Below are 17,862 nucleotides of genomic sequence, written 5' to 3'. Positions count from 1 at the left end.
ATTGACATTTGTGTTTCTTATAACAAGGCCAGACTCAATTCATTGGATATTCACAGTAAATATTTAGTTGATAATGAAAAAGAGCTGTAATGATATTAGTATCGCAATATGTTTTCCATGGCAAAAAGGAAAACCCGAAGCAACACTTTGGTCCTTTTAAAAACCTGCTATATGTTAAATGTGTGCTATAGCTTGGAAAATAAATAAATGTGACTCTGGAAGACAACATAATTGTTTTTTTTTCAGCATTAGGGTTGTTTCCCTAAATAGAGTAAATCCACTTTGCGTTTTGTTTCCTTGCCATGATACTAAGGAGTATTAAGATACTGGTATCGTCCCGGCCCTATAACCAAGGCTGCCCAGCAGCAGAATCACATTGTTCTCTGTTGTTTAACTACCAGTAGCACTATGAATGGAACTCCACACTGCCAAGCGTGCGAACTAGGCAAGGGAAATACTTCCTCTTTCTGTTATAGCAGTGGGGGAGTAAATGGTTGCAGGCAATTTCCCACGCAGTCATCCACCACCTTGTTCTGCAGCAGTACATAGTTGCTACTAAGGGAAGAAGGAGGCCTTCTCTGCTTCCAGTCTTCACAATATACCCTCTGACTCCAGCCTACCACACCATACTCCAGTCCTGCCCAACCCCCCACCCTGACAGCTAGCAAACAATACCAGGCACAGGCACAGCCAGCTGCGCTGGAGGAGAGTGGGAGGTTTGGGGGGCAGGGTCAAGCTGGATCTAACTTTGACAAGAGAATAGTGTACCAAAACACCTGCTGGGTGCAAGCCAGCCAACCAGCCAGCCAGACACATCTCAGAGCTGAGGAGGTACAGCTGCAGTCCACCTCCCTGAAAATGAGTTTATGTTAGCAAATTAGAATGAGCTTTCCCCAAGCGGTGCGAGTTATTCTATTGCCAGGATGCTGTTGTGGCTAAGGGAGAAAGACGGTCACCTCACCTCATGGAACTGGAATTATTTCAAGTCTTGCTCTCTTAGCTACAGATCGGTGCTTTAGAGTCCGGTAGGGAGATATGAACGTCAAGCACATTTTACCTCCGTAGTTGGAATTGATGTTTGATTGGCGTGATCAAACTAGGTCTATTCCGGAGAAGTAGTTATCATGGCAGTTTATTTGTAATGTTTTCTATTTGTCTGGCCTAGTTTTTCCTCAACCCTTGGACACAGTAGAAGCTGTATGGCCTTCACGTATGGCCTTCACGATGAGCCATTGCAATACTTTGACAATCCCAAGGAGGTTATTTATTGTGGAACAGTATGGTCAGTCCCGGCTGATTTGACGGAAGCCTACATCTGAATGGTAAGCTGTAAGCCCATCACCTTATCTTGGTTGTTGTGCCGCCTACAGATAAGATGCTTAGCCTCCACTCACTCACTCACTCACTCACTCACTCACTCACTCACTCACTCACTCACTCACATGAAAAGCTCTTCTACTTTCATAAGGGTGGAGTAGAGTCGCTTGAGGAATGTGTTGCCCGTCTGGATGCCCCAACGAGGCACTGCTTTTAGACTGGGTGTTTAATCTTTCATTGTCGATGTTGAAAGTGCTAAATTAGTGGTTGCTAATTTCCCCCTCTCTTCTGCCTGACCTAGCTGCCTCAGAGGCGTCAGTGCCGTTTATGATTTAGGCTGAGCTGTGTTGTACTTCGGGGCCTTCAATGTTTAGCAAGAATTTTGGCTCAATTGTTTGTTTGATGTGCCTGTCTGTTAGGCTTGTAGGGATTTAAATGAGCTTTTGTGTGAGTTTGTCTCCATTAGAGCAGACAATCTGTTTGTCTGAACGCAGAGCTACTAAAGGTAGAAATGATGGATGTAAATGTCAGTACATTCTGCTGCTGACTAACCAGCCCTCATTAACCGGTCAACAAACGGTACGTTTTTTTCCCCCCAAAAATGAAATACCGTGACCAACAGAAAATATGATGCATGTATATAAGGGTTGGACTTAATGAAAACATTCAACAATAGCAAGACTATCGTCTGACAGGGCCTAATGAAGTAGCTAATAAAAAGTCATTTTCAAACATTTGCCAAAATTCAGTTTGTAGGAGTTGGAAACAGTGCAGCGGTTCTGTATGTGACAGCAATGAAGCTCTCTGTTAGAAACCTAGAATGAGGGGAATTCAATAGCAACAACTAGGATGGGTTGCTCCCGATTTGGTGCTTCGGTCGAAGGCATTGAATCTCAGTGCAAGATAGTACCTGGTTCCATTCCAGGCTGTATCACATCCGGCCGTGTTTGGGAGTCACATAGAGCGACGCACAATTGGCCCAGCGTCGTCCGGGTTTGGCCGGAGTAGGCCGTCATTGTAAATAAGAATTTGTTCTTAACTGACTTGCCTAGTTATAGGTAAAATAAATAAATATGACTAGGATGGTGCCTTTGGTTTCTGGACAACGAAAGAAGGTTGAAAATAATTCTAGGCCCTCAAGTTCCCATTATAAAGTGATGTGTGATCCCCAGATAGCATGCCTGCCTAACCTTCAATATATCCTATACACTCCAATGGTGAATGAGATTGAGAAATGAAAATGTGCTCTTTTTACATTAAAAAAAGTGTTTCATCAAAACAGTTTAACATGGGATTGCATTTAGAATGGTTATTTGTTGCGCAATGACTGGGCTTATAAAAGCCTGTTTCACTCCAGTAGCAGCTTTTTGGGGCGACAGGTAGCCTAGTGGTTAGTGTTGGGCCAGTAAGCGAAAGGTTGCTAGATCGAATCCCTGAGCTGACAAGGTAAAAATCTATCATTCTGCCCCTGAACAGGCAGTTAACCCACTGTTCCTATGCCGTCTTCGTAAATAAGAATTTGTTCTTTAACTGACTTGCCTAGTTAAATAAAGGTTAAATAAAAAATTACAAAAATTGAGGAGCTTCTCACACTGACAGGTGATAGGCTTTTCCATTCCTCAAACTAGTCTCCGTATCCTGTGTGATGATGAGATATGTGATGACTAACGAAAATACCTCCCTTATCCACACACTGTCTTGGGCCTTCTGTCTGCCTCGGTCACCTTCTCTCTCATTCACACTTCATGTAGGACAGGGAGGAATCTAGTGTCTCTATGTGAAGCACCTGCTGTTCTTTCATCACTGAATACAGATGTCTCTTCAGGTAAAGCTCTTCACATCTGCCTCAAGTGGCTCCTCTGGCTGGTTTACCTTCCCTGCCTCTGTGCTTTAGCCTTGGGCAACATTGGGTAGGTGGTGGTGTCAGGTTGACACTGTCTTTGTTTGCTTAGGAAGAGCTCCTTAATTTGCAAGGAAGTGCTATATTTCATTCCACTTAGTAACAGGTGAGCTGCAGCCCAAAGCCATTGTTAAGGACTGTTAGATTGATGGGAGCCCACATGGTACATTCACATCTCATATTTGTGGGGCGGCAGGTAGCCTAGTGGTTAGAGCGTTAGACTAGTAACCGAAAGGATGCAAGATCGAATCCCTGAGCCGACAAGGTAAACATCTGTTGTTCTGCCCCTGAACAAGGCAGTTAACTCACTGTTCCTAGGCCGTCATTGAAAATAAGAATGTGTACTTTACTGACTTGCCTAGTTAAATAAAGGTAATAAAAAAAATGTTTCGTTTTTTTTTTTTTGATGTGTTCTTATCTCAGATTCCCCTGTTTGGCTCACCTAGTCACAGTTTCTTCATCTAGGTTGGCTTCTAGGCTACATTCTAGTTACTTTAAATATATGATCTGAAGGTATGCCTTGTGAGATGTTCTTATCTCAGATTCCCCTGTTTGGCTCACCTAGTCACAGTTTCTTCATCTAGGTTGTCTTGCTTGGCTTCTAAATTCTAGTTACTTTAAATATATGATCTGAAGGTATGCCTTGTGAGATGTTCTTATCTCAGATTCCCCTGTTTGGCTCACCTAGTCACAGTTTCTTCATCTAGGTTGTCTTGCTTGGCTTCTAGGCTACATTCTAGTTACTTTAAATATATGATCTGAAGGTATGCCTTGTGAGATGTTCTTATCTCAGATTCCCCTGTTTGGCTCACCTAGTCACAGTTTCTTCATCTAGGTTGTCTTGCTTGGCTTCTAGGCTACATTCTAGTTACTTTAAATATATGATCTGAAGGTATGCCTTGTGAGATGTTCTTATCTCAGATTCCCCTGTTTGGCTCACCTAGTCACAGTTTCTTCATCTAGGTTGTCTTGCTTGGCTTCTAGGCTACATTCTAGTTACTTTAAATATATGATCTGAAGGTATGCCTTGTGAGATGTTCTTGTAAAGATTGTCAGAAGTAGAATTGTAATATATGTTTTTACATCTAGGCTAGTAGCCGGAACACCATATCAGCCATCTTGTTTGATGTAGACTATTTAATCCCTGGGAGAAAAAATCCACTTGAAACCTGGGCACAGGCCTATACATTCAAAGGAGCCATATGGCATAGAGCATATTTATTGTGTATGTTATTTACATGAAATGAGCAACTGGCTTACTGTTCATGGTTATGGGTGACTGAATTCACAGCTTAGTTTCTCTTCTGTTTTATTTCTGAGTGTTACAAGTGTGGTCCTAAAAGCCTACAGTTAGCAGCTGAAACAGAGTTGCCTAGAAACCGAAAGTGCCCATTTAGCAGCTGGTGGTAATGGGTCTACTTCAGGTTGTTTTGTATTCTCTGTGTAGTTCTCTTGCAGTGTCTGGAAGCTTCAGCGTCTGCAGTATTGTCAAGCAGCCTTAAACAGTCTAGCTCTCTGGAAGCTTGCTACATCCAAGGTTGTCATACTAGGCTTTCAGTCACCTCAAATGTGAGGGGTATAACCATTTTTTAGTTTTCTGAGGATCATTGGTTCGCTATAGCTACTGCGATTTGTGCACTCGTCCAAGTCTATCTTTTGCATAAGAGTCACCGCAATCAATGCAGTACTAGAGAATCTCTAAGTAGGCTAACATGGCTTGAGAGGATCAAATGACTTACCCGAGATATAGTGTCCTCATTGAAACTGCAGCATAGGGACACAATCAGTGTGGCAATATTCACATTAGCGTTTGATTGCAGGATGGCTTTATTTCAAGAGAACATCAAGCACAGCTGTTGTCATCCACTGTCTTGTACCAGGAAACTAGGCTACTGTGTGTTAAAGTAAACATGAAGATTTACTGACTAATCTAATAAGGAACATGGCTGCTGTTCTCCATGAACCACTGTGCTTGACTGGTAGCCGATGATGCAGAGAGGGGGACTCTGGACTCTCACGGCTCAGTCATTCAGGTGAAGGGTGACGTCACCTTTGATGGCCTGACTCCAGGGAAGCCACCGATCCACAAAGCACTTTCCCTGGCATCAAAATTAATTGTAGAACTGAAGTGGAAACATGCAGTTTGGCAATTATCTAAGACTACGGGCAGTTTCTTTCCTGCTTTATCAATCATATCCTCTTACCTCTGAGAACTCACACGTTTCCTCTTCTTTGCTTTCGTTCTTTCTTTCTCTGGTGTTAAGATTGAATTCCTCATACCTCACCCATGCTGAAAATGGATACAGATGACTGTTCAATGCTCAACATACCTCGTAGTAACTGATGTTTTGCATAAGCCAGGGGGCCGTGTTTGAGATCTGGAGTTGTTTGTTGCGGAGTTTCAACAGGGCAGGAGGCATTACAGTTGATTACATTTACATTTAAGTCATTTAGCAGACGCTCTTATCCAGAGCGACTTACAAATTGGTGCGTTCACCTTAAGACATCCAGTGGAACAGCCACTTTACAATAGTGCATCTAAATCTTTTAAGGGGGGGTGAGAAGGATTACTTTATCCTATCCTAGGAATTCCTGAAAGAGGTGGGGTTTCAGGTGTCTCCGGAAGGTGGTGATTGACTCCGCTGTCCTGGCGTCGTGAGGGAGTTTGTTCCACCATTGGGGGGCCAGAGCAGCGAACAGTTTTGACTGGGCTGCGCGGGAACTGTACTTCCTCAGTGGTAGGGAGGCGAGCAGGCCAGAGGTGGATGAACGCAGTGCCCTTGTTTGGGTGTAGGGCCTGATCAGAGCCTGGAGGTACTGAGGTGCCGTTCCCCTCACAGCTCCGTAGGCAAGCACCATGGTCTTGTAGCGGATGCGAGCTTCAACTGGAAGCCAGTGGAGAGAGCGGAGGAGCGGGGTGACGTGAGATAACTTGGGAAGGTTGAACACCAGACGGGCTGCGGCGTTCTGGATGAGTTGTAGGGGTTTAATGGCACAGGCAGGGAGCCCAGCCAACAGCGAGTTGCAGTAATCCAGACGGGAGATGACAAGTGCCTGGATGCGCTGCTTCCTGTGTGAGGCAGGGTCGTACTCTGCGGATGTTGTAGAGCATGAACCTACAAGAACGGGCCACCGCCTTGATGTTAGTTGAGAACGACAGGGTGTTGTCCAGGATCACGCCAAGGCTCTTAGCGCTCTGGGAGGAGGACACAATGGAGTTGTCAACCGTGATGGCGAGATCATGGAACGGGCAGTCCTTCCCCGGGAGGAAGAGCAGCTCCGTCTTGCCGAGGTTCAGCTTGAGGTGGTGATCCGTCATCCACACTGATATGTCTGCCAGACATGCAGAGATGCGAATCGCCACCTGGTCATCAGAAGGGGGAAAGGAGAAGATTAATTGTGTGTCGTCTGCATAGCAATGATAGGAGAGACCATGTGAGGTTATGACAGAGCCAAGTGACTTGGTGTATAGCGAGAATAGGAGAGGGCCTAGAACAGAGCCCTGGGGGACGCCAGTGGTGAGAGCGCGTGGTGAGGAGACAGATTCTCGCCACGCCACCTGGTAGGAGCGACCTGTCAGGTAGGACGCAATCCAAGCGTGGGCCGCGCCGGAGATGCCCAACTCGGAGAGGGTGGAGAGGAGGATCTGATGGATAACCTTGTTACTGTCTCTATGGGATTTGCCGTTTCATTCTTTTTCATCCTATTGTACACTTAAGTAGGATCAGTCATTCAGAAAAACTAGACCCAATATTTATGTCCCTGAGTGTAAGCAAATTACTAATTACTGGGACGCTCCAACACAGAGCTTACCTTCCATTACTGGGACGCTCTAACACAGAGCTTACCTTCCATTACTGGGACGCTCCAACACAGAGCTTGCCTTCCATTACTGGGACGCTCCAACACAGAGCTTGCCTTCATTACTGGGACGCTCCAACACAGAGCTTGCCTTCATTACTGGGACGCCCCAACACAGAGCTTACCTTCCATTACTAGGACGCTCCAACACAGAGCTTGCCTTCATTACTGGGACGCTCCAACACAGAGCTTGCCTTCATTACTGGGACGCCCCAACACAGAGCTTGCCTTCATTACTGGGACGCTCCAACACAGAGCTTGCCTTCATTACTGGGACGCTCCAACACAGAGCTTGCCTTCATTACTGGGACGCTGAGCTTGCCTTCATTACTGGGACGCTCCAACACAGAGCTTGCCTTCATTACTGGGACGCTCCAACACAGAGCTTGCCTTCATTACTGGGACGCTCCAACACAGAGCTTGCCTTCATTACTGGGACGCTCCAACACAGAGCTTGCCTTCATTACTGGGACGCTCCAACACAGAGCTTGCCTTCATTACTGGGACGCTCCAACACAGAGCGTGCCTTCATTACTGGGACGCTCCAACACAGAGCTTGCCTTCCATTACTGGGACGCTTTAACACAGAGCTTGCCTTCCATTACTGGGAGGCTCCAACACAGAGCTTGCCTTCATTACTGGGACGATCCAACACAGAGCTTGCCTTCCATTACTGGGACGCTCCAACACAGAGCTTGCCTTCATTACTGGGACGCTTCAACACAGAGCTTGCCTTCATTACTGGGACGCTCCAACACAGAGCTTACCTTTCATTACTGGGACGCTCCAACACAGAGCTTGCCTTCCATTACTGGGACGCTTTAACACAGAGCTTGCCTTCCAGTCCAAACAGCCTGATTTGATTCAGCTTGCGTTGTTATTCCTTTCAGAGGACTATCTGATTTTGCCGTTCTGATACGGTTATTCGATCCACAAAAGAGAACCCATCTGGTCCAAGGCAAGCGCTGAGGTTTTGCTAAATGAGATAAAGATTAGGTAAACTACTCCCTTTTCCAAAACACTAATTGTTCCCTCTGACAAACAAAGCTTGGGCTTGTCTTTGTGTTTTGTCACTGTTGTATCTCTGGATGAGTTTGTACTGTAGCTAAGTTGATTCAATTTGGGGTTCAAATGAATTTACAGCCAGTTGATGCATCTGGGATATCTCAACCTGTCAATCTAGAAGTACGCCTACGTTGTTTCCAGAAAGCATAGCCTACTCTTCTGTACTGGTGGATCCTACTTACTCAACCTTTATCATGGGGTGGATCCTACTTACTCAACCTTTGTCATGGGGTGGATCCTACTTACTCAACCTTTGTCATTGGGTGGATCCTACTTACTCACCTTTGTCATGGGGTGGATCCTACTTACTCAACCTTTGTCATGGGGTGGATCTACTGATATGATACTGCAGCGTAACACACTGCAGCATATTGATGGCTGAGCTCCAGTCAATGAACAGCATTCTTACGTAGGTGTTCCTCTTGTCCAGATGGGATAGGGCCGTGAGATGCCGATTGCATCATCTGTGGATCTGTTTGGGTGGTATGCAAATTGCAGGGTGTCGGGTAAGGTGGAGGCGATATGATCCTTAACTAGCCTCTCAAAAGTACTTCATGATGTGTCACGAACCGGCTCAAAGCCCGTAACAAAAAGGGAGACAACATGAAGATAAAGAATAACAAAATATATTTATTAACTGAAGTAAAGTAAATACAATTAACAATGGTGTGTGTGTGTGTGTGTGTGTGTGTGTGGTGTGTGTGTGTGTGTGTGTGTAGTCAGTAATTAGTAGTGTGAGTGGTCGCGTGTATACATGTGATGAGGGGTGTTTAAAGGTGTCAACGCAAACAAGCCAAATAGCCACAAAAATGCCACAACCAAAATCTGTCTGTCTGCATGGAGAGAGTCTCCCCAATGAATGGGGAAGAGGTGCATTTATCCTGGGACACACCCAAGCCCAGGTGTGTCCCATTTCGCTGATGACCCTCCCGGCTCTGCCCACTAACATCCTACTAAGGAATACAAGAGCAAAGAGTGAGAATTCGGCAGACAGAGTGGGAGGGTCGTCACAGATGACAGAAGTGAGTGCTACGGTCATTTAGTTCACTTACCTTCGCTTTCTTGGGTACAGGAACAATGGTGGACATCTTGAAGCAAGTGGGGACCGCAGACTGGGATAGGGAGCGATTGAATAGGTCCGTAAACACTCCAGCCAGCTGGAGGACGCGGCAAGGGATGCTGTCTGGACCGGCAGCCTTGTGAGGGTTAGCACGCCTTACTCACGGGCCTCCCGAGTGGTGCAGCGATCTAAGGCACTGCATCACAATGCTAGCTGTGTCACTACAGATCCTGGTTCGATCCCAGAATGTCGCAGCCGGCCGTGACCGGGAGACCCATAAGGTGGTGCACAATTTGGCTCAGCGTAGTCCGGGTTAGGGGAGGGTTTGGCCGGCCCAGTTGTCCTTGTCCCATCGCGCTCTAGTGACTCCTGTGGCGGGCTGGGCGCAGTGCACGTTGACTCGGTCGCCAGTTGTACGGTTTTTCCTCCGACACATTGGTGCGGCTGGCTTCCGGGTTAAGCAAACATTGTCACAAGAAGCAGGGGTCGTGTTTCGGAGGACGCATGGCTCTCGACCTTTGCCTCTCTCGAGTCCGTACGGGAGTTGTAGCGATGGGACAAGACTGTAACTACCAATTGGATAACATGAAATTGGGGAGAAAAAGGAGTTAAGCTTGTCCGGGAGCTGGTTTTCTCTTGATGATCTGTGATTCTCTGGAGTCTCGTGACTGAGCCGTTAACCTCTAGTGACTCCCCATCCTGCATGAGGGGAGCGTAATCATCGACTGACACTAATTAGCATAACGCAACGGACATAACTTCCTAGAAAATATTCCTATTCATGAAAATCACAAGTGAAATATATTGAGACACAGCTTAGCCTTTTGTTAAAATGCGACCCCACTTTGTCGCTGTACTGACGTGTTTGATTGCCTTACGGAGGGCATAGCTGGACTGTTTTGTGTTCGATCATATTCCCAGTCACTTTGTCATGGTTAAATGCGGTGGTTCGCGCTTTCAGTTTTGCATGAATACTGCCACCTAGCCACAGTTTGTGGTTTGGATAGGTTTTAATTGTCACAGTGGGAACAACATCCCCTGTACACTTCCTGATGAACCAAGTCACTGTGTCGGTGTATACGTCAATATTATTCTGAGGCAACACATGTACCAGTCCGCGTGAAAATAGTCTTGAAGCATGGATTCCGATTGGTCAGACCAGCTTTGAATAGACTTTAGCACAGGTACTTCCTGTTTTGAGTTTCTGCCTATAGAATGGGGAGGAGCAACCCAGACAGGTGTGTTGATATTTACAGTGTAAATCCCTTTGTAATCCTTGCCCTAGCCATAAGCTCAGTTTCTAAATCCACATTCCAATAAACAAATTGAAGCCAAGGTTTATGTTCGGCAAAAAGTGCAGCAGCATCCCCAGTCGGAAAATTACTGTGAGAAGATGAACTGAAAATCCATGCAAAGATTTTCCTCTCAATCTAATACATTTAGTCATTCTGTCAGCAACTTGGTATGCTCTACATCACTCCCCAATCCATTCAAAATCCTTTCACTCAGCTAAACATCTTTCTTAGCCATTGTGGCTTTCTCAAGAAATTGGCATGGGGCTGTTTTTGAAGGGAGGGCTCGCGTGACACTGCAGAAACCTCTCAAACATTGTGGTTTGGGGGAGTTTTTATAAACCAGACTGTAAATCCTGTGGGAGGGTAAAGCTACTCAATTCAGTGTTGGCTGAGTGGTGAGGCAGAGACTTGTTTAATCTATCAGTTTTGTCCTTTCCTCAGCATGCGGCTTTTGGAACCCCAGAATGGACAAGCACTTCACTGTGTGTGTGTACAGCCTGCCACGGAATGAAAGTGTTTGTTGTTTTGTGTATGAGGGAACCTAGAAATAGAGTTAGTCATTTCTTGTCGTTTCCCTGCGCCTCTGGTTCAGGAGGACGTCCTTTCCATTTCATTCTCCTTAGTCATTCAATACATGAAGCAACTTATCAATGAAAGTAGTCTAAATGTATCAGGTCATTTATCATGGTTTTTTATATTCTTGGACAGGCATGGTGAATAGAGGTTGGCTAGGTTAATCCACTGTGAACATGAGAACATTTACTCCAGTATTAAAATCCCTATAGAATTTCTTAGACATGATTTACACTCCAACAGACTCTGAGACCCCAGCACCCAGCGTCTTAAAGGAGATTCTGTTGAGGCCTCAGCTCCCAGCATCTTAAAGGAGCTCTCTGAGACCTTGTGGTGAACAAAATACCTCTCCTACTGATGCTTAGTGGTTGCCATCTGGGGAATCCTTTTAATTCAGCACTTCCTGGACACTTAACCTGTCATCTTCACCCTGTTGTTTCTAATGTTGTTTCCATGCCACCACAACGGCCTCATTAATTTCCCAGGGATCTAAAGGAGGCCGTAAAATGAGTCACAGCCCAACTTGTGATCATACTTGCCTCCAATTTACAAAGGAAATATGATCGAGGAAGAGCGGCCGATTCTTTCCAGGGTAGTTTATTTTAGCCCTCTGTAGCCCGCTTGTTTTATTTACTTTCCATCTAGCCGATCTAGAAATCAAGAATGAGCAATGAGCGGACTGCAGTGTAGAAAACAATATTATTCTGCAGAAAGTTGCAGGACTAGCCAACTTCTGTAATGCCTGTCTGGAAACGTGGTTTGAGAAGCAAAGTGCATTAGAAGAGTTGTGTTCTGTTCAGTTTGCGTCTGTCTTTACATGGCTTTCACTTTGAGGATAGGGTTCTTTGTGTAGGCTTGTCTGCTGGCTCACTGTGTCTCCATAAGGCCCAGGAACAGAACAGGTTGACAGCAGGCTGATTACCTGTCCTGTCCCATTCACTCAGCACACTGCAGCCACAGTTTGGCCACGTCATGCATCATAAACTGACACAGAGTGATTACGATGTCATTAGGCCCCTCTCACCGCAGCTCGCCGCCACATTGATTTGCTAGCTCCTCTCTCCTAGGGAGTGAACAAATACCTTTCGGAGGCTAGTAGGGAGAAATGGCCTTTCAAGCGCATTTCAAAAGCCATTTGGAAAGATTCATATATTTTACAGGAGAAATAATGTACATATATTGTCTCCCCACAAATATACCTACAGATCAAACTGGAATGATGTTATTCTGAGTATTCGGGCTCCATTCTGTCACACGGTTCCGGGTTAAAGTTTGGACAACTACTCATTCAAGGGTTTTTCTTTTTTACTATTTTCTACATTGTAGAATAATAGGGAAGACCCAAACTACGAAATAACACATATGGAATCATGTAGTAACCAAAAAAGTATTAAACAAATCAAAATATATTTTATATTAGAGTTTCTTCAAAGTAGCCACCCTTTGCCTTGATAACAGCATTGCACTCTCTTGGCATTCTCTTAACCTCTCTAGGGCGTGGGACGGTAGCGTCCCACCTGGCCAACATCCAGTGAAATTGCAGAGTGCCAAATTCAAAAACAGAAATACTCATTATAAAAATTCATAAAACATACTAGTGTTATACATCGGTTTAAAGATTAACTTCTTGTTAATCCAACCGTTGTCAGATTTCAAAAAGGCTTTATGGCGAAAGCATACCATGCGATTATCTGAGAACAGCGCCCAGCAGACAAATCATTACAAACAGTTACCAACCAAGTAGAGGAGTTAGACAAGTCAAAATGGCGATAAAATGTATCACTTACCTTTGGTCTTCATATGGTTGCACTCACAAGACTCCCATTTACTCAATAAATGTTTGTTTTGTTCGATAAAGTCCCTCTTTGATAGAATAATTTGTATGTTTAAGATAATGACTAAAGTGTTCCACCCTGAAACTGTAACTGTGTGAAATGTGTTAGAATCATAAGAATATAATCTGATGTGTGTAAGAATTATAACTAGGGCATTGTATTCTTTTGTAGCTATGCAAGCAGGGAGCAACTATGAGACGAGAACTATGTATGGGGATAGTGGGAAAAATTCTGCCTGCCTAAGCAGGGAGTAGCCTATGATAAGAAACTTGTGTGTGTATAAAAAGGTTCGCTCTGCACTTGGAGGGCAGAGCACTCTCTAAATAAAGGATTGATCTATTGCAGACTGGGACTTTGTCTAATTCTTCATTAACCAGAGCCTTACAACCTCTGTGAATTGGTCAAAGCTATAAAATAGTTCAGTTAGAACATTGGGATAAAAATTCTCGTGACACTCTTTATATCCAAAAACCTCCGTTTTGTTCAGTAATCCACAGGCTCAAAGGTAGTCAAAACAGGCAGACGAAAAATCCTAAAAGTATCAGTAAAGTTCGTAGAAGCATGTCAAACGATGTTTATAATCAATCCTCAGGTTGTTTTTAGTCATAATAATCAATATTTCAACCAGACAAAAGCTTCGTCAATATAAAAGGAAATCAAGAAAGGCGTGCTCTTGGTCGTGTGCATGGAAAAACCTCTGGGACACTGCAGTGTCCACTCATTCAGTGGTCTTACTCACTCATTTTTCAGAATACAAGCCTGAAACAATTTCCACTAGATGTCAACAATCTTTAGAAGCCATAGGAAGTGCAATTTGAGTCCTAAGTCAATGGAATCTGTATAGGCAGTCAATGGAAAACTACAAACATTTAAAAAATCCTACTTCCTGGATGGATTTTTCTCAGGATTTCGCCTGCCATTTCAGTTCTGTTGTACTCATAGACATTATTTTAACAGTTTTAGAAACTTGAGTGTTTTCTATCCAAATCGACTAATTATATGCATATCTTAGCTTCTGGGCCTGAGTAGCAGACAGTTTACTTTGGGCGCGCTTTTCATCCGGAGGTGAAAATAGTGCCCCCTACCCTAGTGAGGTTAACCAGCTTCATGAGGAATGCTTTTCCAAAAGTCTTGAAGGAGTTCCCACATATGCTGAGGACTTGTTGGCTGCTTTAACTTCACTCTGTGGTCCAACTCATCTCAAACCATCTCAATTGGCTTGAGGTCGGGTGATTGTGGAGGCTAGGTCATCTGATGCAGCACTCCATCACTCTCCTTTTTGGTCAAATAGCCCTTACACAGCCTGGAGGTGTGTTTTGGGTCATTGTCCTGTGGAAAACAAATAGTCCCACTAAGCACAAACCAGATGGGATGGTGTATTGATGCAGTATGCTGTGGTAGCCATGCTGATTGTGTGCCTTGAATTCTAAATAAATCAGACTGTCACCAGCAAAGCCCCATCACACCTCCTCCATGCTTCACGGTGGGAACCACACATGCAGAGATCATCCGTTCACCTTCTCTGCGTCTCACAAAGACACAGCGGTTGGAAGCAAAAATCAAAGAATTTGGACTCATCAGACCAAAGGACAGATTTCCACCGGTCTAATGTCCATTGCTCGTGATTCTTGATCCAAGCAAGTCTCTTCTTCTCTTCCACTTTAGTAGTGGTTTCTCTGCAGCAATTCGACCATGGAGGCCTGATTCACACAGTCTCCTCTGAACAGTTACTATTGAGATGTGTCTGTTACTTGAACTCTGAAGAATTTATTTCGGCTGTAGCCAGTGGGTTTGGATAACCTGTAGACAGTGGGGTTGGATAACCTGTAGACAGTGGGGTTGGATAACCTGTAGACAGTGGGGTTGGATAACCTGTAGACAGTGGGGTTGGATAACCTGTAGACAGTGGGGTTGGATAACCTGTAGACAGTGGGGTTGGATAACCTGTAGACAGTGGGGTTGGATAACCTGTAGACAGTGGGGTTGGATAACCCGTAGACAGTGGGGTTGGAATAACCTGTAGACAGTGGGGTTTGATAACCTGTTGGGGTTGGATAACCTGTGGGGTTGGATAACCCGACAGTGGGGTTGGATAACCTGTAGACAGTGGGGGGGTTTGGATAACCTGTAGACAGTGGGGTTTGGATAACCTGTAGACAGTGGGGTTTGGATAACCTGTAGACAGTGGGGTTTGGATAACCTGTAGACAGTGGGGTTTGGATAACCTGTAGACAGTGGGGTTTGGATAACCTGTAGACAGTGGGGTTTGGATAACCTGTAGACAGTGGGGTTTGGATAACCTGTAGACAGTGGGGTTTGGATAACCTGTAGACAGTGGGGTTGGATAACCTGTAGACAGTGGGTTTGGCGACGAATATGAAGCGAGGGCCAACCAACGAGAGCGAACAGGTCGCAATGGTGGGTAGTGTATGGGGCTTTAGTGACAAAACGGATGGCACTGTGATGGACTGCATCCAGTTTGTTGAGTAAACTCTCATCCTCCTCATGAGAGAAATTACAAAAATGTTTGAAAGATATCTGGGTTTTAGGTAATGGAATCACAAGGCAGAAAGCAATATTTCTTAAACTTACAGAAAGTATAACATTTCTCAAATGAAAAATGTGATATTAGTTTGCTGTGGTGTTTACGTCAACGTTATTGTGGTTTTATGTATTTCTGATACCTTAAGACGTTTTCTGGTAGATGTTTATCGACAAATCAAAGCCTTTTACTTCTGCCCCCCAAAAATTGGGATTGAGTTTGGTTGAAAAATGTATCTATCCTTAATTTCCCCAAAAGATGCACTCTTAGCTTTCATTCTACACCCAGTTTAATATGCTCCTATGAACTTCTCATGTTGATTCTCATGGGTCCTTTTACATGGAAATGCATAAAAGTGGTGGCAGGCAAATTGTTGTATTTAAACATTATTCATGCGGTCAATAGGCCTATAAGCTGCATGTCAATTGTTATTTACTCAAGCCTAATTGGATCCTGCATTTGCAAAAAAAAAAAAAAATGGAGCAGGGAGTGGTTTATGCCCAATTAATGCACAGTGTTTGGCTGTGCCCTGTTCCTCACGCAGATCAGAGCTAATCATTTTGAAGCACTCTAATGTTGACTGCCTTGAATTAATGAGCACTGAGCTCAGTGTCACCATGGAGCTTAAATCAGCCAGTATCTCTCTCTCTCTGATGCACACACACCGTCTCCCTATTCCCTGTACCGTCATAGTGCCTCAATCAATTACTGTCCCTCGCCGCCTGTTCCTTCACCACAACCAAGTCTTTCATTGAGGGAATTGGGGAGCGAGTCCATGAGATGATGTGGTGTCAGAGATCTGGCTGAATTAGTGACGATCAGTCCATGAGATGATGCGGTGTCAGATCTGGCTGAATTAGTGATGATCAGTCCATGATATGACGCATCATGCGGTGTCAGATCTGGCTGGATTAGTGATGATCAGTCCATGCGATGATGCGGTGTCAGATCTGACTGGATTAGTGATGATCAGTCCACGTGATGATGCGGTGTCAGATCTGACTGGATTAGTGATGATCAGTCCATGCGATGATGCGGTGTCAGATCTGACTGGATTAGTGATGATCAGTCCATGCGATGATGCAGTGTCAGATCTGGCTGAATTAGTGATGATCAGTCCATGCGATGATGCGGTGTCAGATCTGGCTGAATTAGTGATGATCAGTCCATGCGATGATGCGGTGTCAGATCTCGCTGAATGAGTGATGATCAGTCCATGATATGATGTGGTGTCAGATCTGTGTGGCAAGACGAGAGCGGGAGAGAGGAGAGGGAGACCAGAGAAGGGAGAGTGCTTAACACAGTCTCTCGCTCCTTCTCTGACCGCCAGTGGTTGGGATTGAAGCAGTTCAATGCCTTCCTGTCTGCTAATCATGGTGGTGGAGCAGAGAGAGGAAGGAGAGAGAGGGGCCAAGTCCACACAACAACCACCCTTTGACTAATCAAGGCATCAGTTTACATCAAGGCCTTACTGGCATTCCTGGATGTCTCCCATGCGTTGAGACTCACTTCCTCTCTGTGGCATCCCCTCCCACACAGTATCTGCTGCTGTATACAGAGCTTTTTAAGTGATGTGTCTCGTGTGTCTTCCCCCTTCTCTCTTGCAGATGGAATCTCCTGTCTCCACACCGGCCCCTCCCGCCCTCCACCTCCTGGCCGCCGTGGGCGACAACATCGCGTCCCCGTGCGAGCAGATAATGGTGCGCACGCGCTCGGTAGCGTCCAACACATCAGACGCGTCCCTGGCCACGGAGCCCGATTGCCTTGGTCCCTGCGAGCCCGGGACTAGCGTCAACCTGGAGGGCATTGTGTGGCAAGAGACCGAAGACGGTGAGTAGGCTAACATTAGCCACTGCATAGCTGGTGTTCCTTTTGAACAGACAGAACAGCTGTGTTGTATTGGGCCTCAACATGTTTTGTTCAGTCTGGGCCTTGAAGATAACAGAAAGCACTTGTTTTACTCTGCCCACGGGTAAAGACGCACAAGTGCATCACCTCTAACATTGGCTCATTCAAGCCTTCCACTGAAGTCAAAGTTCAAGGTCTGTTGTTATTATTGTCCCACTAGCTTTCTCAGGAATTTGCCTAAAGGTTCATGTTATGCTGCAAAGACTGACCTATTGAAGGTCTCCTGACTCAAACCATGACTGGTGAAGCTGCTTTCAGTCAATGAAATCACACAACTGTGGGCGGATTTGGCCTCTTTACATTCCATGTTACACAATTCGGCCAATTTTAGCAGTAGTTGGCACTTGGCAGGTAGATGGGATCTTCTTGGATAGAAAGATGGGCAGTTCCTGGATGGCCTTAATGATTTATTAATATCCATACTCAACAGAACCCCTGGCTACATGAAGCCAGACTTCTTTTCAACTCTGCCTGATGGGTAGTAGGCCATTGGCAACTCTCCCACA

At 45.1% G+C, this 17,862-nt stretch overlaps 1 protein-coding gene across 4 annotated transcripts in view; it reads left to right on the top strand.

Moving 5' to 3' along the window:
* LOC115116179 (zinc finger protein 609-like) overlaps window positions 1–17,862 on the top strand; it is a 98,279-nt gene that overhangs the window by 46,942 nt on the left and 33,475 nt on the right. For all 4 annotated transcript variants that reach the window (XM_065012324.1, XM_065012322.1, XM_065012325.1 and 1 more), the window contains one exon: window positions 17,056–17,278. In XM_065012324.1, the coding sequence (XP_064868396.1) occupies window positions 17,056–17,278 (223 nt within the window). The remainder of the gene's footprint in view (window positions 1–17,055; window positions 17,279–17,862) is intronic.

The sequence above is a fragment of the Oncorhynchus nerka genome, linkage group LG27 (genome assembly GCF_034236695.1).
Source record: "Oncorhynchus nerka isolate Pitt River linkage group LG27, Oner_Uvic_2.0, whole genome shotgun sequence".
NCBI classification, from domain to species: Eukaryota; Metazoa; Chordata; class Actinopteri; order Salmoniformes; family Salmonidae; genus Oncorhynchus; species Oncorhynchus nerka.
The sequence above is the reverse complement of the archived record's forward strand: the minus strand, read 5'-3'. Positions and strand labels throughout refer to the sequence as shown.